The sequence below is a fragment of the Amphiura filiformis genome, chromosome 3 (assembly GCF_039555335.1).
Source record: "Amphiura filiformis chromosome 3, Afil_fr2py, whole genome shotgun sequence".
NCBI lineage: Eukaryota > Metazoa > Echinodermata > Ophiuroidea > Amphilepidida > Amphiuridae > Amphiura > Amphiura filiformis.
Window position 1 is genome coordinate 49,984,593 of NC_092630.1, and position 16,381 is coordinate 50,000,973.

The following is a 16,381-nucleotide window of genomic DNA, read 5'->3' on the forward strand; positions in this document are numbered from 1 at the left end:
AAATAGAATAGGAATAGATTAAATAATAAAGACATGTTACATCGAATGGCCACTAACTCTTCCTCTCCGCTCTCCCTTGGAGTTATATAACAATTTTATTTTTAAAACAAGTCTGTCTAGTTTATATAAAAATGTTCCTTTTGTCATGTTTGTGATATAGCTCATTGTTACCAGTGAAAAGTAAATTGACAGTCTGCACCAAAAATAGCAACAAATTCCTTTGATTCAACGTCAAGAGCCAATGTTATTCAAGTATATAAAACAAAGATGTAATCTTGCTAACTATCCTCCATGACACTTCAGATCGTGAGAGGTAAAAGTGATACAGACAGAACCTTTAATGTCATTCTTAGTACATCAGCTGAAATCATTGTGGTGTATTGGGAATGAAAGTAGGGCGGGTTGAAATGACATCACTCCTCCTTAGAATGCTGTCTATGTTGTACTGTTGTCCATGTGGTCAATCTATCTAATATCTATATGTGGTATGTTGCCATCTTGGTATGAAGAACATGCTATGTGTTATCATTAACGAAGCATAGCGAGGGTGTAATTAAGGTTGTCTCATCGACCCGCCACACATATGTTACAAAACACAACATATGTGATTGGACTTTGAATACACTAAGGAATTTACACAGTTGTAGCACAGTCAAAAGAGAAAACCAAACATGAGGCATTACATTTCACTGGGGTGATTTAACATACTGTGTCCTGATTTTTTGGAATATGAGAAAATTAAAAAAATTTCTATAGCTCCATGCAAACATGCAACATGAGATGTATATTGCTACAACTTAATGTAAAACCAGGAATAAGGTTGGTAAACTTTGGTTCACCTCATGTTAGGGTAGTGACGTCAATGCTTTTTGTGGTTGCCCTGCAAGCGTGCTGACAAACCGCCCTCATACGTGCTTGTACGCTCTGCGCGATTAATTGTATGTGCATGATTTGATATACTGTGACTAGCGAAATACGCACATGTGTCACTACGGAATTTAGGTGAACCTACATTGGTTTCCAATGATGATACAAGAAGCCCATGTGCAAATCTGGGACAAGAGTGAATGTACCGGGAAGCAGAGGGTGCTTCAGGAGTTATAAAATAATGAAAGCATTTCTTTCTGATGAGCAACTTATAAATTAACCAAGAATCCTGCCAAGATGGCTGAAAACCTTGCTTAAGATGGACATGAATATTATATAACATGAAAGGAACAAATTGATCTTGATTGACAAGAGGGCCATTTCCAAAATGATGTGTACTTGTCTTGTGAAGAAAATATTTGAATAATAGATATAGCTTGCCTCATCTTTATACATGTCTTTACTTGGTTTATTATTTCAAATAAAATATCACTTTTCTATTCTTATTTTTTGTTGTTCTATTTCTGTCCAGACATTGCAATCTTTTGTTTTAGCATTATAAGCTGCTACAGGCACAATTATAAGCTGCTACAGGCACAATCTAAAGAACAAAAGCCATATAGATGTGATTATGAAAAATGTTGAACATGTCATATAGATGCATTCACTATACCTACCCGATATAGTTAAAATATAATGTTAAGTATATGAGAAAACATTGATCCATCAACTTATGTTAAAAAGAGTACCAAAAGAGCCAAACCATTTTGATAGTAAAAGTCATGTTACGATAAAAAAAATAATAGCCAATATGTAGATTTTAAGACTGTTTTTACAATACACTGCATGTTTACAACAATTTCCTTTCAGATAAATATGCTTAACGTATTTTTGAATTACAAATGTGCTTGTGTAAAGAAAGTTCTCCACATCTAGGGGTGCTTAAAATATGATTTCCTGTGTGCCGATGTCTGATGTATTCCCATGACAGTTAATACAAGAACTTATATGTACAAAATACACCTAACTTGTGTAATTTAGTATATAGCTGCCCCTCAGGATGTTACTATTTGTTTTTTGCAAATAGACATACTCTAAGAATATCACAGTAAACTGTACCCGTGGCAGTGTCAACATTAACCCTAACAGGACTGTGTACTACAAAATACTACTTGATATATGCGCTGTTTGTGCGTGTATCCCACGTGGTATGATGACGCAATCGCCCTAAGTAATATATAGGCACGGTTTCAGCTGGCCAGTGAAGCCCAAGACCCGTGGCAAAGTGTCGCCGACCCAGTGCTTGGCATGCGAGGGGTCTCGGGTTCGAATCCCACCCAGAGCATACAACTTCTTTCTTTGTTTTCTCTCTTTATTCCTTCCTTCTTTCCCTTCCCATCGCCAAAAAGCCCTTAGGCGGTTAGGATTAATGCAAAATTATGGGTAGAATTTGGGGATGATGAAAAACTTGCATTGCAAGTGTGAGCACAATGGGATGGCATCCAAGGGCATGATTTTAGGTCACTGGTTAAAATTCTAATTTTCCAGAAAAGGTGTTAAATATCTAAGTCTAAAAATTACTTTCAAATAATATATTTTTAAAAACAATTAGCCTATTATTATTATTATTATTACATATAATAACCTTTCCCAGAGAATGATAACACAGAGAAGCAAAAATAAAAGGTTCAAGGCACTGCTGCGGGCCTAAACAAGTGCATTAACCGAAGACATCTCTACAAAAGAATCTGAGAGCCTCCTCCAACTACAGAGACCTGATAAGGTCAGCGATGTGATGAACAAGATGCCAGGGATGAGGGAACTGGCAAATGAGAAAGTTAGAATTTGAGGACGAAACTCTGCCATTGCAATGTGTATGCAAATGACTGGGAATTATCTGATAATGGACAGAGCTGCCACATCAAAATGCAATGCTATGTAAAAGACAGGAATGAATTGCACTCAAAAGAGAAAGCCTTTGCATTAAAACATCAAAAAATTTTTATCAACTCGGTCATTTTGTTTGTTTGTAATTTGTATTTTTCTCACTATGGAAGTGATCACATGTAGCAGCTATTTTAGGTTCCTGTTTCAGAAATAAACATCTGCATTTTGTAGTAATGTAGAAAAGGGACACCAGACTTGCTTGAAGACGGCAGATGAAAGACTATCCTACTTTATTTACATGAAAGCTAAGAATAGACTCAGACTCTATCATATTTGTACTCCCAGAGGCATTGGTTGAGGGGATGCACAAAGCAGATCTAGGCTGTTATCTAGCTAAACAGAGCCTCTCATCCCTCTGTTCATCTGTGTTTTTATGTGCTGTGAGCATGATGTTAAAGAAAGGCTCTTTTTGATACTAGATTTGGGGCGTGATCCATCATGTCATTGTGATTTTTTGGTTTGAGTTGATTTGTTTGGGTATGACAACCCTAGATAACCCAAAAAAGCCTCTTGTGAAGCTTGTTTCTATTGGGACCCATTAGAACACAGGGACAGGTTGAGACAGTCAGGGGTAACACCCTACTCTTCTTGAAACTGACTGCAAGCTACATGTACAGGTATGGCTATTTTATTTTCAGGACCGATGGCTTAGCGTCTCCTCCGAAGGTCGGAATTCTTTTGTTCATTTGCCCAACTCTAAATGGCATTATGGGGAAAGCAGAAGTCAGAATTTAAGCTACAGAAGTTGCCAATTTAATTCAGGCTTTCTTTTTACAGGTCATACCCAGCAAGTTTTCCTCTGCTGGGAATCAAACCTGGGACCTCATCTGCCAGATCCAAGAATTCTAACCAATGAACCATGCTTCCTCATTCAGGTTCATTCTGGATATTAAACTAAACTTGCGCATCCTCAAGATGTTGAAAGGAATTAAACAAGACACACACATGCACACACACCCCCACCCCTGATAGATTGAGGATATATACTGTTTAATCTGATTAAATTGATTCCGTACCTGCAGTTTGATATCTCACTTGTTGTAAACGAATTCAGAATCTTCCAGGTTTGAATGATTCTTTAAAAGATTGGTGTCATCAAACAGATTACACAGAGTAAAATTGCGTAGCATGAGATGGTCCACTCACCTGCATTCAACGGTGGTCATTGTGTGTCATGGATTGGTAAAAGTCTGCATTGACCATGGTGTTGGGAGAACATTGTGTGATTGATACCCATAAGAGTAACTTTTTACACAGTACTAGATAGACGATATATTGCACCCATTTTCGTTCAATTCTATTAATCTTGATAATATCAAATTCAATTCTTTTAAAACTAGTGAGGTATCATTATTGCAGCTAACAAAACTCTCCACACATTTATGTTATTGCTTTTGATTAATCCTGCTACAAATGTATTTCATAGAATAATGGCCTCTTTCCAATTGGATATTTTAAAGATACACAGATGTTCCATGAGCTTCAGGAAGGTATATGGAGAAGATATAAAGCTTGTGGTTCATATAAGTATTGCTACATGATAGGACCACGTTGTTGCTTACCAGGGCTACAACCGCTTTTATTTCAGCTTGAATCGGGCTATTCTAGTTCAAATTCACACACCCCCTATGGAAAACATGACCTTAATCTCCCACACAGGGAGTGTAGATTTCAAATGGGGTTACCTGAATGGGTGACTCCAGTTGAAATCTACACCACCTGTGTGGGAGATTAAGGGGATGTCTTCCATGGAGGGTGTAAGGATATGAACTGTAATATCCCAATTGAGGTTGATGAACTCAGTTTCAATATCCCATTTCCCTGAGGTGTAGTTCACTGACATTATGTTCATAGCAAATTTAGGCCTACGTGACAAGCATTCTGAATGTTTTGGTATATGTTGTCTCCAAATCTTTTGAAATAAAGGTAGAAAATGAGATATTTCACAATTTCATGTAGTTTGACTTTTATGAGGTAAATTGATAATCATGATAATGGAATATTTGATCTCATTTTTCAAGGAGCGTGTTGTGTGGATATCAAATGACAGGAATGACAGGCATTGTCATAATTGTTCAGAGTTTGTTGGTAGGTCATGAATGTGTGGCCCAAATTTTATGAAAGAAACATTGCTTAGGAAGAATTTTGAAGCACCTTCACAGTTTAATGTAAGAAATCTTTGACCACATTGATGGACAGTTCTAACATATATCTGAATATATTGAAATTGAAATTTCAGATAGTTGTAAAAGTATATAAATGGATAGAGTTTAGTTCATCTTCTACATACAATTGTGCCAAAAAAGCCAGTGTGTGCATGTAACCTTTGGCTGCCTATTCCCTTTCCTAACCTTCATAATTTCCTGAAAAATTGCTCAATTTTGACCCAAATTTGAAGCAAAATGATCGGCGCAAACCAAAATGTTGCAACTGTCGGGTTACTGTGCATTATGCCTTGGGTCTGGATTTTTGTCACCCACAACTGTGTAAAACTTATGTTATAGAAAAGTATATGTGTGCCTGCTAGAATATGCCTTTTGATCTGGCAAGTCTAGATTTTTTATCTGTTTTGTGTAAAATGATGACACTCATGTTCCTGTGATTTAGTCTAGATCCCTCGGTTTAACACTTGACACAATTATCAGTACTCTAATAGATCTGCAAAGAGGAGAGCAACTTTAAACCAAGTTAATCTATTGGAAGTGGAAGATGCAGTATTCTTTGAGAGCTTTTGAGCATTAATGAGCTTGATACACATGCTATTGGAGCTTAGTGGGTCACGTATCCTGTACGTAGTATGTAATTGATACCCCTGATAGACCTTATGCATGTAGTTGAGACTGACTGAGTGTGCTTGGTAAAATGGTGTTCAATAAAGATGTTTTGAATGCATCACCATGTCTGATAGCATTTGACATAAATATAATGTACATTTGTGAAGAATGTGATATGCTCATTGAGATCAGTGACATATATGCATGTCAAGCAGTGTGGAGAGGTGGATATTACATGTCACTTGCGTTCTTACATGAAAAGGACTCATATTTGCAAAATCAATGTGTAATTGATTAAATTATATGTTGTGGTGTGATATCATTAGAAAGACATGTCCCAGGTTGTAAAAAATGGATACCAGTTAAAGAGTTGAGGGAATTAACTTTAGGAAGATACGAGTGTATTTGATCAGATTTTGATTGGAGTCATGCAGCACTAATTTCTAAAGGTATGTTTCTCATAAGTTCAGGAGAGGAGGCAATACAATTTGGGAAGGTAGGGGTGCATTCAATCTATTTTTGGTTAGAATCATGCAGTTCTAATTCCTGAAGGTATATAGGGCTGATATGTTTGTTTTAAAATAAAGAGATCCATCTGATTTTGGTTGGAGTCGTGCAGCTATAATTTCTAAAGGTATATGGAAAACCAAATGCAAGAATCAGCACGATGCATGGAACTATCAAAACAAGCCATGAGAGAGGCATACAAAATTCAGTTAGATTATAGTCTCTGCTGCAAACATATCTTACACAGTTGCAAAAGAGATTGATCACATAAGCTTATTTTTGGAAAACAGGAAATGGAGGGTATGAGATTTTTCTACCATGGAGGTCAATAAAATGTGGCTCATCAAATATCATAGCAGCCAATATATTGCAGCCGTATATGTAACATACATCAGGCATAAGTGCACTTCCCCCATGCATATATAACAAAATAATATGGAATCCATACAGCAATTTTGAATCCAAATTTGCTGCTCGGAACAAATTTAGATTCAAATGCATAGTAATGTATGGCAAGTAATGCACATATATTTGGATCTGGTTCATTGTGGATTCAGAGGTGTCACTGTGAAAATCCACTGTGACTAGCCCATGAGACTAATAGGTAATATTAAATCTTGATCATGAATGTAATAGCATGATGCAGATAGCAAGGATATATAGAGGAGGAACATGCATGCATCAGGCACTCCAGGCATCTCTTGCACTATCAATGCTCTCCCAAGTCCTAACTTTATTTGGATCACAGAAATTCTTATACTGATATGAAAAAGCCTGCTTTTTAATGGCCAATTTTTGCTTTGTGCTTTATATATAAGAGCGGTATTATAAAGAACAAAATTCATGATGGTTTACTTTAATTTTAGCTAATCAAAATGGAACAAAAGTGGAGCAGAATTAACCTTTTTGGTTGAAACAATGTTGCAGCTATGTATCAAATCAAACAAAGAACATAATAAGAACAAATATACATAAAAAGTAAAGCAAAAAAAATACAAAAAAAGAAAAACTGAACAAAGGGATATTGAAGAGAATGAGAGAGAGAAAGAGAGAGATAGAGGGGAAGGGGAGAGAAGTGGAAGAGCGTTCCACTTTGAGTGTAATGGATAACCCTAATTGGTATACTGAGCTTATACATGCCTATGGTAATCCATCTTATCCTGTCAGCGGATATGGGTTCTGTGTGTATTGAATCTCTTCAATCATGGTCAACTCATTACATGTGAATAATCTTTTGATTGGATGTCATCTTGAATCAAGTGTACAGGCTGGAACAAAAAACATTTACAATTAGATTTTGTTTTATGATAATTTGTGAAGACAAAATTGTAGTCTGGTTCATTTTGGCAGAATTAGCCTTCCTCTTGTTATGCCTTTTAAGGGAGTACCAATATGCTCATAATCTATTACTAGCTATCTACCGAAGATAGCATTATATACACATAATCTATTATTTGCTATCTACCGAAGATAGCAATTACACATACTCTATTATTAGCTATCTACCAAAGATAGCAATATACACATAATCTATTATTAGCTATCAACTGAAGATAGCAATATACACGTAATCTATTATTAGCTATCTACCGAAGATAGCAATATACACATAATCTTTAATTAGCTATCTACCGAAGATAGCAATATACACATAATCTATTATTAGCTATCTACCGAAGATAGCAATATACACATAATCTATTATTAGCTATCTACTGAAGATAGCAATATACACATAATCTATTATTAGCTATCTACCGAAGATAGCAATTACACATACTCTATTATTAGCTATCAACTGAAGATAGCAATATACACATAATCTATTATTAGCTATCTACCGAAGATAGCAATTACACATACTTTATTATTAGCTATCAACTGAAGATAGCAATATACACATAATCTGTTATTAGCTATCTACTGAAGATAGCAATATACACATAATCTATTATTAGCTATCTACCAAAGATAGCAATATACACATAATCTATTATTAGCTATCTTCTGAAGATAGCAATATACACATAATCTATTATTAGCTATCTATTGAAGATAGCAATATACACATAATCTATTATTAGCTATCTTCTGAAGATAGCAATATACACATAATCTTTAATTAGCTATCTACCGAAGATAGCAATATACACATAATCTATTATTAGCTATCTTCTGAAGATAGCAATATACACATAATCTTTAATTAGCTATCTATCGAAGATAGCAATATACACATAATCTTTAATTAGCTATCTACTGAAGATAGCAATATACACATAATCTATTATTAGCTATCTACCAAAGATAGCAATATACACATAATCTTCATGAAAGTTCATCTGTGTTGGTATAAAATCATGATTTTGATTTAAACTTTTGATTCAAACACAAGGAAATAATTCCTACCTCGGAATTTTCAGATGGTACTCCATCTTTCATCAGCGAGTGAGTGACTGTATCAGGTCGAGATTTTCTTGACGAGTCTGTTATCAGGTCAAAGGTCTAGAAAATCTCGACCTGATACAGTCACTCACTCGCTGATGAAAGATGGAGTACCATCTGAAAATTCTGAGGTAGGAATTATTTCCTTGTGTTTGGATCAAAAGTTTAAATCAAAATCATACACATAATCTATTATTTGCTATCTACTGAAGATAGCAATATACACATAATCTATTATTAGCTATCTACCAAGATAGCAATATACACATAATCTTTAATTAGCTATCTATTGAAGATAGCAATATACACATAATCTATTATTAGCTATCTACCAAAGATAGCAATATACACATAATCTATTATTAGCTATCTACCGAAGATAGCAATATACACTTAATATGTTATTAGCTATCTACTGAAGATAGCAATATACACATAATCTATTATTTGCTATCTACCGAAGATAGCAATATACACTTAATATGTTATTAGCTATCTACTGAAGATAGCAATATACACATAATCTTTAATTAGCTATCAGAATCAGATTTTATTGACATTCATCTTACAACAAGATATGGTCAAAACATATATAATAATACGATATATATAATACAAATAAAGTACAAGAACAATACAGTTTACAACTATAAAGAATATAATATAAATTAACTAGGCATAGGCCTATTATTTAAATCCGTTTTTCAAATGCAGTATAAATGAAATTGGCAACTGCATTGGTGGTGTCAAAATCATTGGCACCCAAGATAAGAAGAAACTTATCATTTTCAGTTGAATTGTTTGTAACAAAAATATCATCTATTAACGTCATAAATCTATTACGGATATCGTTATATAATTAGGAATATTTCATAATGAAATGAAATTCGTCCTCAATTTCATTGAGATTACAATATTTACAAATTCTCCATTCTGGAGGCAATTTAGGTGAAACATATCTATCCATTTCAATCCTTAATTTATGACAACTAATTCTAAGTTTACAAAAAGTAGATCTATGCCTACGTTTTAATAATGTAACATAATTTTCTAATGAAAATGAACGTTTGAATTGACAATAAGTTGAAGTTTAGTCTGATGGTTTTTACAACATTTAACCATGAATTATTATAAACAGTTTTTTTATCTACATTTAGATTGATAAAATTAGCCTTATTATTCATTGTTGGCTTATTCCATATGTCATATTTATCAACTATGTTCAAAACATTCATAATGCCGGTGGACCAAGAAAAGGTGTTTAGTTTCCTGTTATCAATCAGAGCCTTTGTTACAAGAGAGGTTGAACCTAACATGCAGTTTAAATTAAGTTTCCACCAATATTTTATAGCTAAAGCAATCATAGTAATGAGAATGGGGTAACTTCCCAATTCTCCACGTACAGCATTATTTGTAGCTTTCTTATGAACACCCAGTACTGTTTTACAAAATTTTATATGTACATTTTCGCCAGGAGGCTTATCACAAATATTTACAAAATTAGTATCATTAATGTTTTTACATAAATAAGGCGCCCATATTTCACTGCTGTAACTTAAGATTGGTTGAATGAGAGTACGAAATAATGTAGAGCTGCACTTATAAGAGTTGCTATAAAGGTTTTCACGATTTTGAATTTAGCATTTTGAAATGAACCTGATGGTGTGAAAATAACACCCAAGTAGCAGTATTCATTAGTTATTTTAAGATCAGTATTGCCATAAGTAAATGTGAAGTTTAGAATGAGATGACCTTTTTTATTAAAGATCATGACGTTAGACTTGTTAATATTTACAGAAAGCTTCCATTTTAAACAATAATTATTTAGATTATCAAGTGCTTGTTGGAGACCTTGAGCACTTTCAGAAAGAATGACAAGATCGTCAGCATACATTATACAAGATATTGCTATCTACCGAAGATAGCAATATACACGTAATCTGTTATTAGCTATCTACCGAAGATAGCAATATACACATAATCTATTATTAGCTATCTATTGAAGATAGCAATATACACATAATCTATTATTAGCTATCTATTGAAGATAGCAATATGCACATAATCTATTATTTGCTATCTACTGAAGATAGCAATATACACATAATCTATTATTAGCTATCTACCGAAGATAGCAATATACACATAATCTTTAATTAGCTATCTATTGAAGATAGCAATATACACATAATCTTTAATTAGCTATCTACTGAAGATAGCAATATACACATAATCTATTATTAGCTATCTACCGAAGATAGCAATATGCACATAATCTTTAATTAGCTATCTCTGAAGATAGCAATAGAAACATAATCTATTATTAGCTATCTACCGAAGATATTGCTATCTACCAAAGATAGCAATGTACACATTATCTATTATTAGCTATCTACCAAAGATAGCAATATACGCATAATCTATTATTAGCTATCTACCAAAGATAGCAATCTACAATAATCTATTATTTTAATAGCTATTTATTGATAAGATGGCAATATTTACATAATCTATAATTTGCTATCTACTGAAGATAGCAATGTACGCAAAATATGTTATTATGGCTATCTAATACAAATAGCATGTACTTATAAACTATTATTAATGAAGATAGACATGCAGACATTTTTTACTGAAGGTAGCAATGTACACATTTGTTATTAGCTATCTACTGAAGATAGCAATAAGCATACCCCCTATTTTTCATTTAAAAATCAAGTTTCTAAAGATGGCTGTGGGTCAGAGGTCTTGTCAGTCTTATTGTTATTACTGCATAAAATGTATGCAATTGATAATGTAGTCACTGAGGTTTTCAGTATGGGCATACTAGTCTATTACCTGACTTATAATTAATTGGATACGACAGTAGCAATTTCAGAATTGTCAAGTCCTTAATATACACAATGATGCAAAAAAACAGGGGTTCCATCTGGTAATTCTATAGTAATCACATAATGCAACTGGTATCTACTGAAGATAGCAGCATTGAGATGTAATTAATTATGATGCCCAGTATCATGAAAGCTACATTTTCAACTGGAGGCACAGAAATCACAACACATCTTTTACCTTCAATGTTTTATATAATAATATAAAAAAACACTCCCTGTGCACATTTCCTGTGCACATTTCATTTTTGGGAGTGATTGTTTCCACATGTAATTTTTTTATTTGAGAAATCCAGACAAAATGATATTTTCAAGCAAAAAATAATGAAATTTGAGTATTCAAGATTTGTTTCTCATTAAAATTTGTTTGTTATATGAAATCACTAAATATCCTATGACAATCAATCTGTAATTTTCCTAAAGCTAAACATTTTCACATCTAACTGATTTGATCATAACTATTAGTAATTTGAGGCATATGTTACCATAAATACCAACCCAAATAATAATTAAAAATAATAAAAATACAACAAAAAATAAAAATAAAACATGTATTTTACATTTAGGTTTCCAGGCCACCTACAGGAAATAAACTTGTTTTTTAGTCCAGGATTCAATTTTAATTAATGGTTTAATTTCCCAGTTTTGTCCTCATTTTGCTTAATTGAAAACAAACAACATCCTGTTCCCAAGGGTCCTCCTACACATAGCTGAGTGACCATCAGCACTGTTGCATCCCTATAAGGCAGTACATTGAAACTAAAGTCAGATTTATCAAGCAATCTTTTTTTAGAAATGAAATAAGAGTTAATTGCTTGAAATTGGCGAGGCATTCATCACCTGTACCACCTGCATGCAGTGTGCGTGGCAGTGGTCTTAAGGCACATCCGTCCTTAGTATCGCTCCTTTGGATTTCTCCACTTTATTTTGCCTTCATCTATTTCCTGTTGTGATATTTCAATTAATATTCAAAGGTTTATCTCTGGTATATCTCTTTCTATCTATAATGGTTTCAAAACATATAATTTCCTATGTTATGAAGTTTAATATTTGATGTTGATTTTAAGGCTAATTTTTTTGTATAGCCTATATGGCTGCATGTTTCCGCTCAGGCGCTTACACGCATACTCCATAGGATGTACATTGTTTCTCTATAGTAATGCTTGCAATATTATACTTATTGTAAGCCTACTTGATGAAATTTAAAATTATTGAAATTAGGTCTTGTTTTTTTGGTTTTTTAATTAAAGGGGTTGTTATACACAACCCCATTTCAGCTTAGGTGAGTTGAGATGTTTATATATTACTATATTAGAATTAAAAGTGCTTTTAAGACCAATTGTAAAAGCTACTGCTTCAACAGCCAGACAGAAGGAGAGTTCAAGAGTTATGGTATTGAGATACAAATATTAGTTTGCACTGTGCAGTGATACCCACTTCTTTCACTGATAATTTTACACAGACAACACAAGCATAAGTATAACAAGTTGCTTGCAGATGTAATCAAATTTACCTGTAAGAAATGGAACCCCCATTATGTATACCCCATGGAGCAATAATACGAAGAAAAAAACATGATAATATCGATAAATATTTCATGGTAGAACTGGAGGGCAGTAATTAGCGTGTGTTTGAGAGGAGAAATATGATGGGAATAAATCAGATCTATAGACATGATGTAGACACATAATTACCAAGCCAGTGGCTGTAGACAAAAGATCACACAATATGTTTTACATTGATACTGGTGAAGATGTATCAAGTGTTTTTGTAGTGATGGAGGAGGAAAAAAGTGGATATTTTATTTATCTTTTGCACAGAGTTGGTAGATATCAGTGATGCTTTACAAGAAAACGTGTCAACATGTTATTGGGGATCATCAGTAATCTAACCGGATTACTAGTGCATCATTTTGTAATGGTGTTGTTGAAACATATAAAACTACTGCTGTAATTGTGACTGGCAATAATTGATGACAAAATGTGTACATTTCTGTTTCGGGATATATAGATGGATCTTTCATAAGATGGATGATCCCAGGTGGTGGTGATGAAAATAGAATAGATATGCTATTTAAGAATAATACAATATATTTACCTTTTATTTGAGATGAAATGTACTAAAAATACCACTGACGTGAATAGATTCATCAGGTTTGTTGATAAAGATTTCCAAGTTCATTAGCGAACCAATTGTAATGTAAAACTGGACAACTCACTACTGAAGCTTGCATCTCAAGACAACACAAAGTGGACTTGGAAGCAACAAGATTGAGATTATCCACATTTTTTAAAATTGGTTTAAACACTTCTGAGGGATGCATCTCAAAACTTGACAGAGTTGACTTAAAAGCAACAAGCTTGAGATGATCCACATTTTTCTGGGAAGCTGGTTTTCAGTTGTGTTTTGATTCTTTTCTAGTCTTCAAATGTTAATTTATACATGAAATATTTGCTCAGTAAGATGAACCACTTCTATTTTAGGGGTGAAAAGACACTGCATGTTGGCATTTTTTTTTTTATTTACTGGAAGGGATGGAGAATATAGACATGATGGAAAAATGGTGGAGGGGGTGGAGTAGCCTTGATATGTATGTTCCCCCTCCAGTTTGTGAATTTTTTTAAAAATCACTGAATTTGGTGATACATTTTTGATCTCAACCAGTTGTGTATAGATATCTATTTGACATTGGGTGGGGATGGCGGTCGCCTGCAAGTGGTTGGGAGGCTCATACCGTATCTATACCTCTAAACCATATCCTGGCAAACTGTCCTTTTCTCTTGTTATATGTTTATATTCCATCAATTGATCCCCAAGTTTGTTCTTGGTTCGCGATGCGTAAAGATATTATTTGAGTATAATATTGTTGTGTAATCAGAAGAGAGAATAAATTGGAAAATCCTTCATGTATTTATCATCGTTTATACATAATATAAATAATAGGGGTCCAAGAATTTACCCTTGGGGTACATCACAACTTATATTCTTAATTTACGCTTTAAAAATAACATAATTATTAACATTTTCAATTTTTCCAAATGTTCGCGTAAATATCATCGAAAGGACAATTTGTTTCTAAAATATTTTTACGGTTGGTCACACGATTAAGAATATTATTAATATGTTTAAAAAACGTTAATTAGTTTAAAAAATGGACATATCCCGGGAGGACACAGGTGCCTGCAAGTTCATAAAATTACAATCTTTGTAAAATGTTATTATATCAGAAAAGAAAATGTTATGTTATTTATTTAGAAGGGTAGGTATTCATTTAAAATGTAAATCCCTTTTATTGACTTGTCATTATTTTACTTAGCTACAGCTCAAAGAAAGTGCACACCTGGTTCACTTAGGTCAAGTTAACATTTTTTCTTTCTTTTACATAATGTTAATCAGAATGCAAATTTGCATAAAGTGCACACAGGTGCCTACAATTTTCATAAAATTACAATTGAATTGATAAAAGTACACGGCTGGTTTATTGACATTAAGTTAAATGGTATTATGTTTATAAATGTTAATATTGCAAACTCTGGAAAGTTGCACACATAAAATACACACATTATACCGCTCTGCCCTCATGCTTGTTGGGCATCCGCTCGTCCACGCCTTCCCGAGGCTTTCCCCCACGAGCGATCAAAAAATTGGGAAGAAAGAGCGTTGACAGAGGCGTTGTAAGGCAATATTTGCTTGATTTTTTTGCAAAATTGAATGTTTGATTGATTACCACAAATTAAGCCTTTTTGTACAGGATTTTTTGACTCGATAAGTCTTACTTTGTGGAAGAACTTCTTTAATTTCCCGGTCGTTAGTGTGGTTGAAACTTGAATAGTATAGAAATATTTTAAGCACAGAATTGTAATTTTCACTGCACTTGATTTTTATTACCACTGTACGAATGTGCCAGGAGGCACATTAAAATAGCCTATGGCCACTTTCGGTATAAGGTATATAGAATGTGAAATCATTTTGGGACTATTTGCCCAGATAAGAAGTGGATCAGCCCAATACTCTGAGACAGGTGAAGTCATGAGGAGGGTGAAAAGTGATATTGCTGCAATGGGCTCTTCCAGTTGAAATCTATACACCCTTTGTGGAGGACATGATCTTAATCTTCCACACAGGGAATGTGAATTTCAAATTGGATTACCTGAATGGGGCACTTCATTTGAAATCTACACCTCTTGTGTGGCAGAATAAAGTCATGACTTCTATAAGGGGTATGGATTTCAACTGAAATAACCCAATGGTAAACAAGTCTTTTGGGTAATCATTTATCCTCATAAACAAAAGTTAAGTCATTTTTTTCTTGCTTTCTTTCTTTTCATTACAGCAAGCTTTCAATGCCACTGCCGTTGTACGACACATGCGCAAACTCAACCTGGGACAGCTCACAGCAGCCGCAGCCACAGCTAATGCAAAAGCAGCTAACACAAATAATAACGACAGAAAGCCATCGCCGGGAAAAGCAAAAATTACGGTGACAACAGACAGCTGAGCTCCCTCTCACTGACCATATACCCACCAACAGAATCTGTTGTTGTATACTGCTCGTTTTGTTTCTCTTCATTTCACTCGCATTTTATTTCAATGCAGACACTATTGGCTGTCCTTTGAAATGGGGAGATCGGAAAAAGAAAAGCCATTCTGGAGTTCTCAAGGAGAGCTACAGGAGAGCTTTTTTTATTTTATCAAAATCAAGATAATGTCAAGTGGTAGTGAATGTTCTTTGAGAATGGTCAAAATCATAGGTTTATCCTTCGTGTAAAACTGCAGAGAATTAAGACAAGCACAGAAAATCTTCTATTGAAGGATTATACAGCTTTATTCCATAAGCTGCTTGATTCCACAATGGAGTCTTTACACTAGTCTAACTCATGAATATCTTACGCTAAGGATACACAAAATCATACTTATTCTGTGTTTCAGGAGAGCTGATCTCACTCTCCTTAT

General features: G+C 33.9%; 1 protein-coding gene across 1 annotated transcript in view; it reads left to right on the plus strand.

Annotated features, from left to right (window-relative positions):
- The window catches only part of LOC140147303 (calcium/calmodulin-dependent protein kinase type 1-like), a 169,088-nt gene extending 153,162 nt beyond the window's left edge, over positions 1 to 15,926 (plus strand). The window contains 1 exon segment of the mRNA XM_072169081.1: positions 15,762 to 15,926. Coding sequence (XP_072025182.1) covers positions 15,762 to 15,926 — 165 coding nt within the window.
- Positions 15,927 to 16,381: the final 455 nt, after the last annotated feature.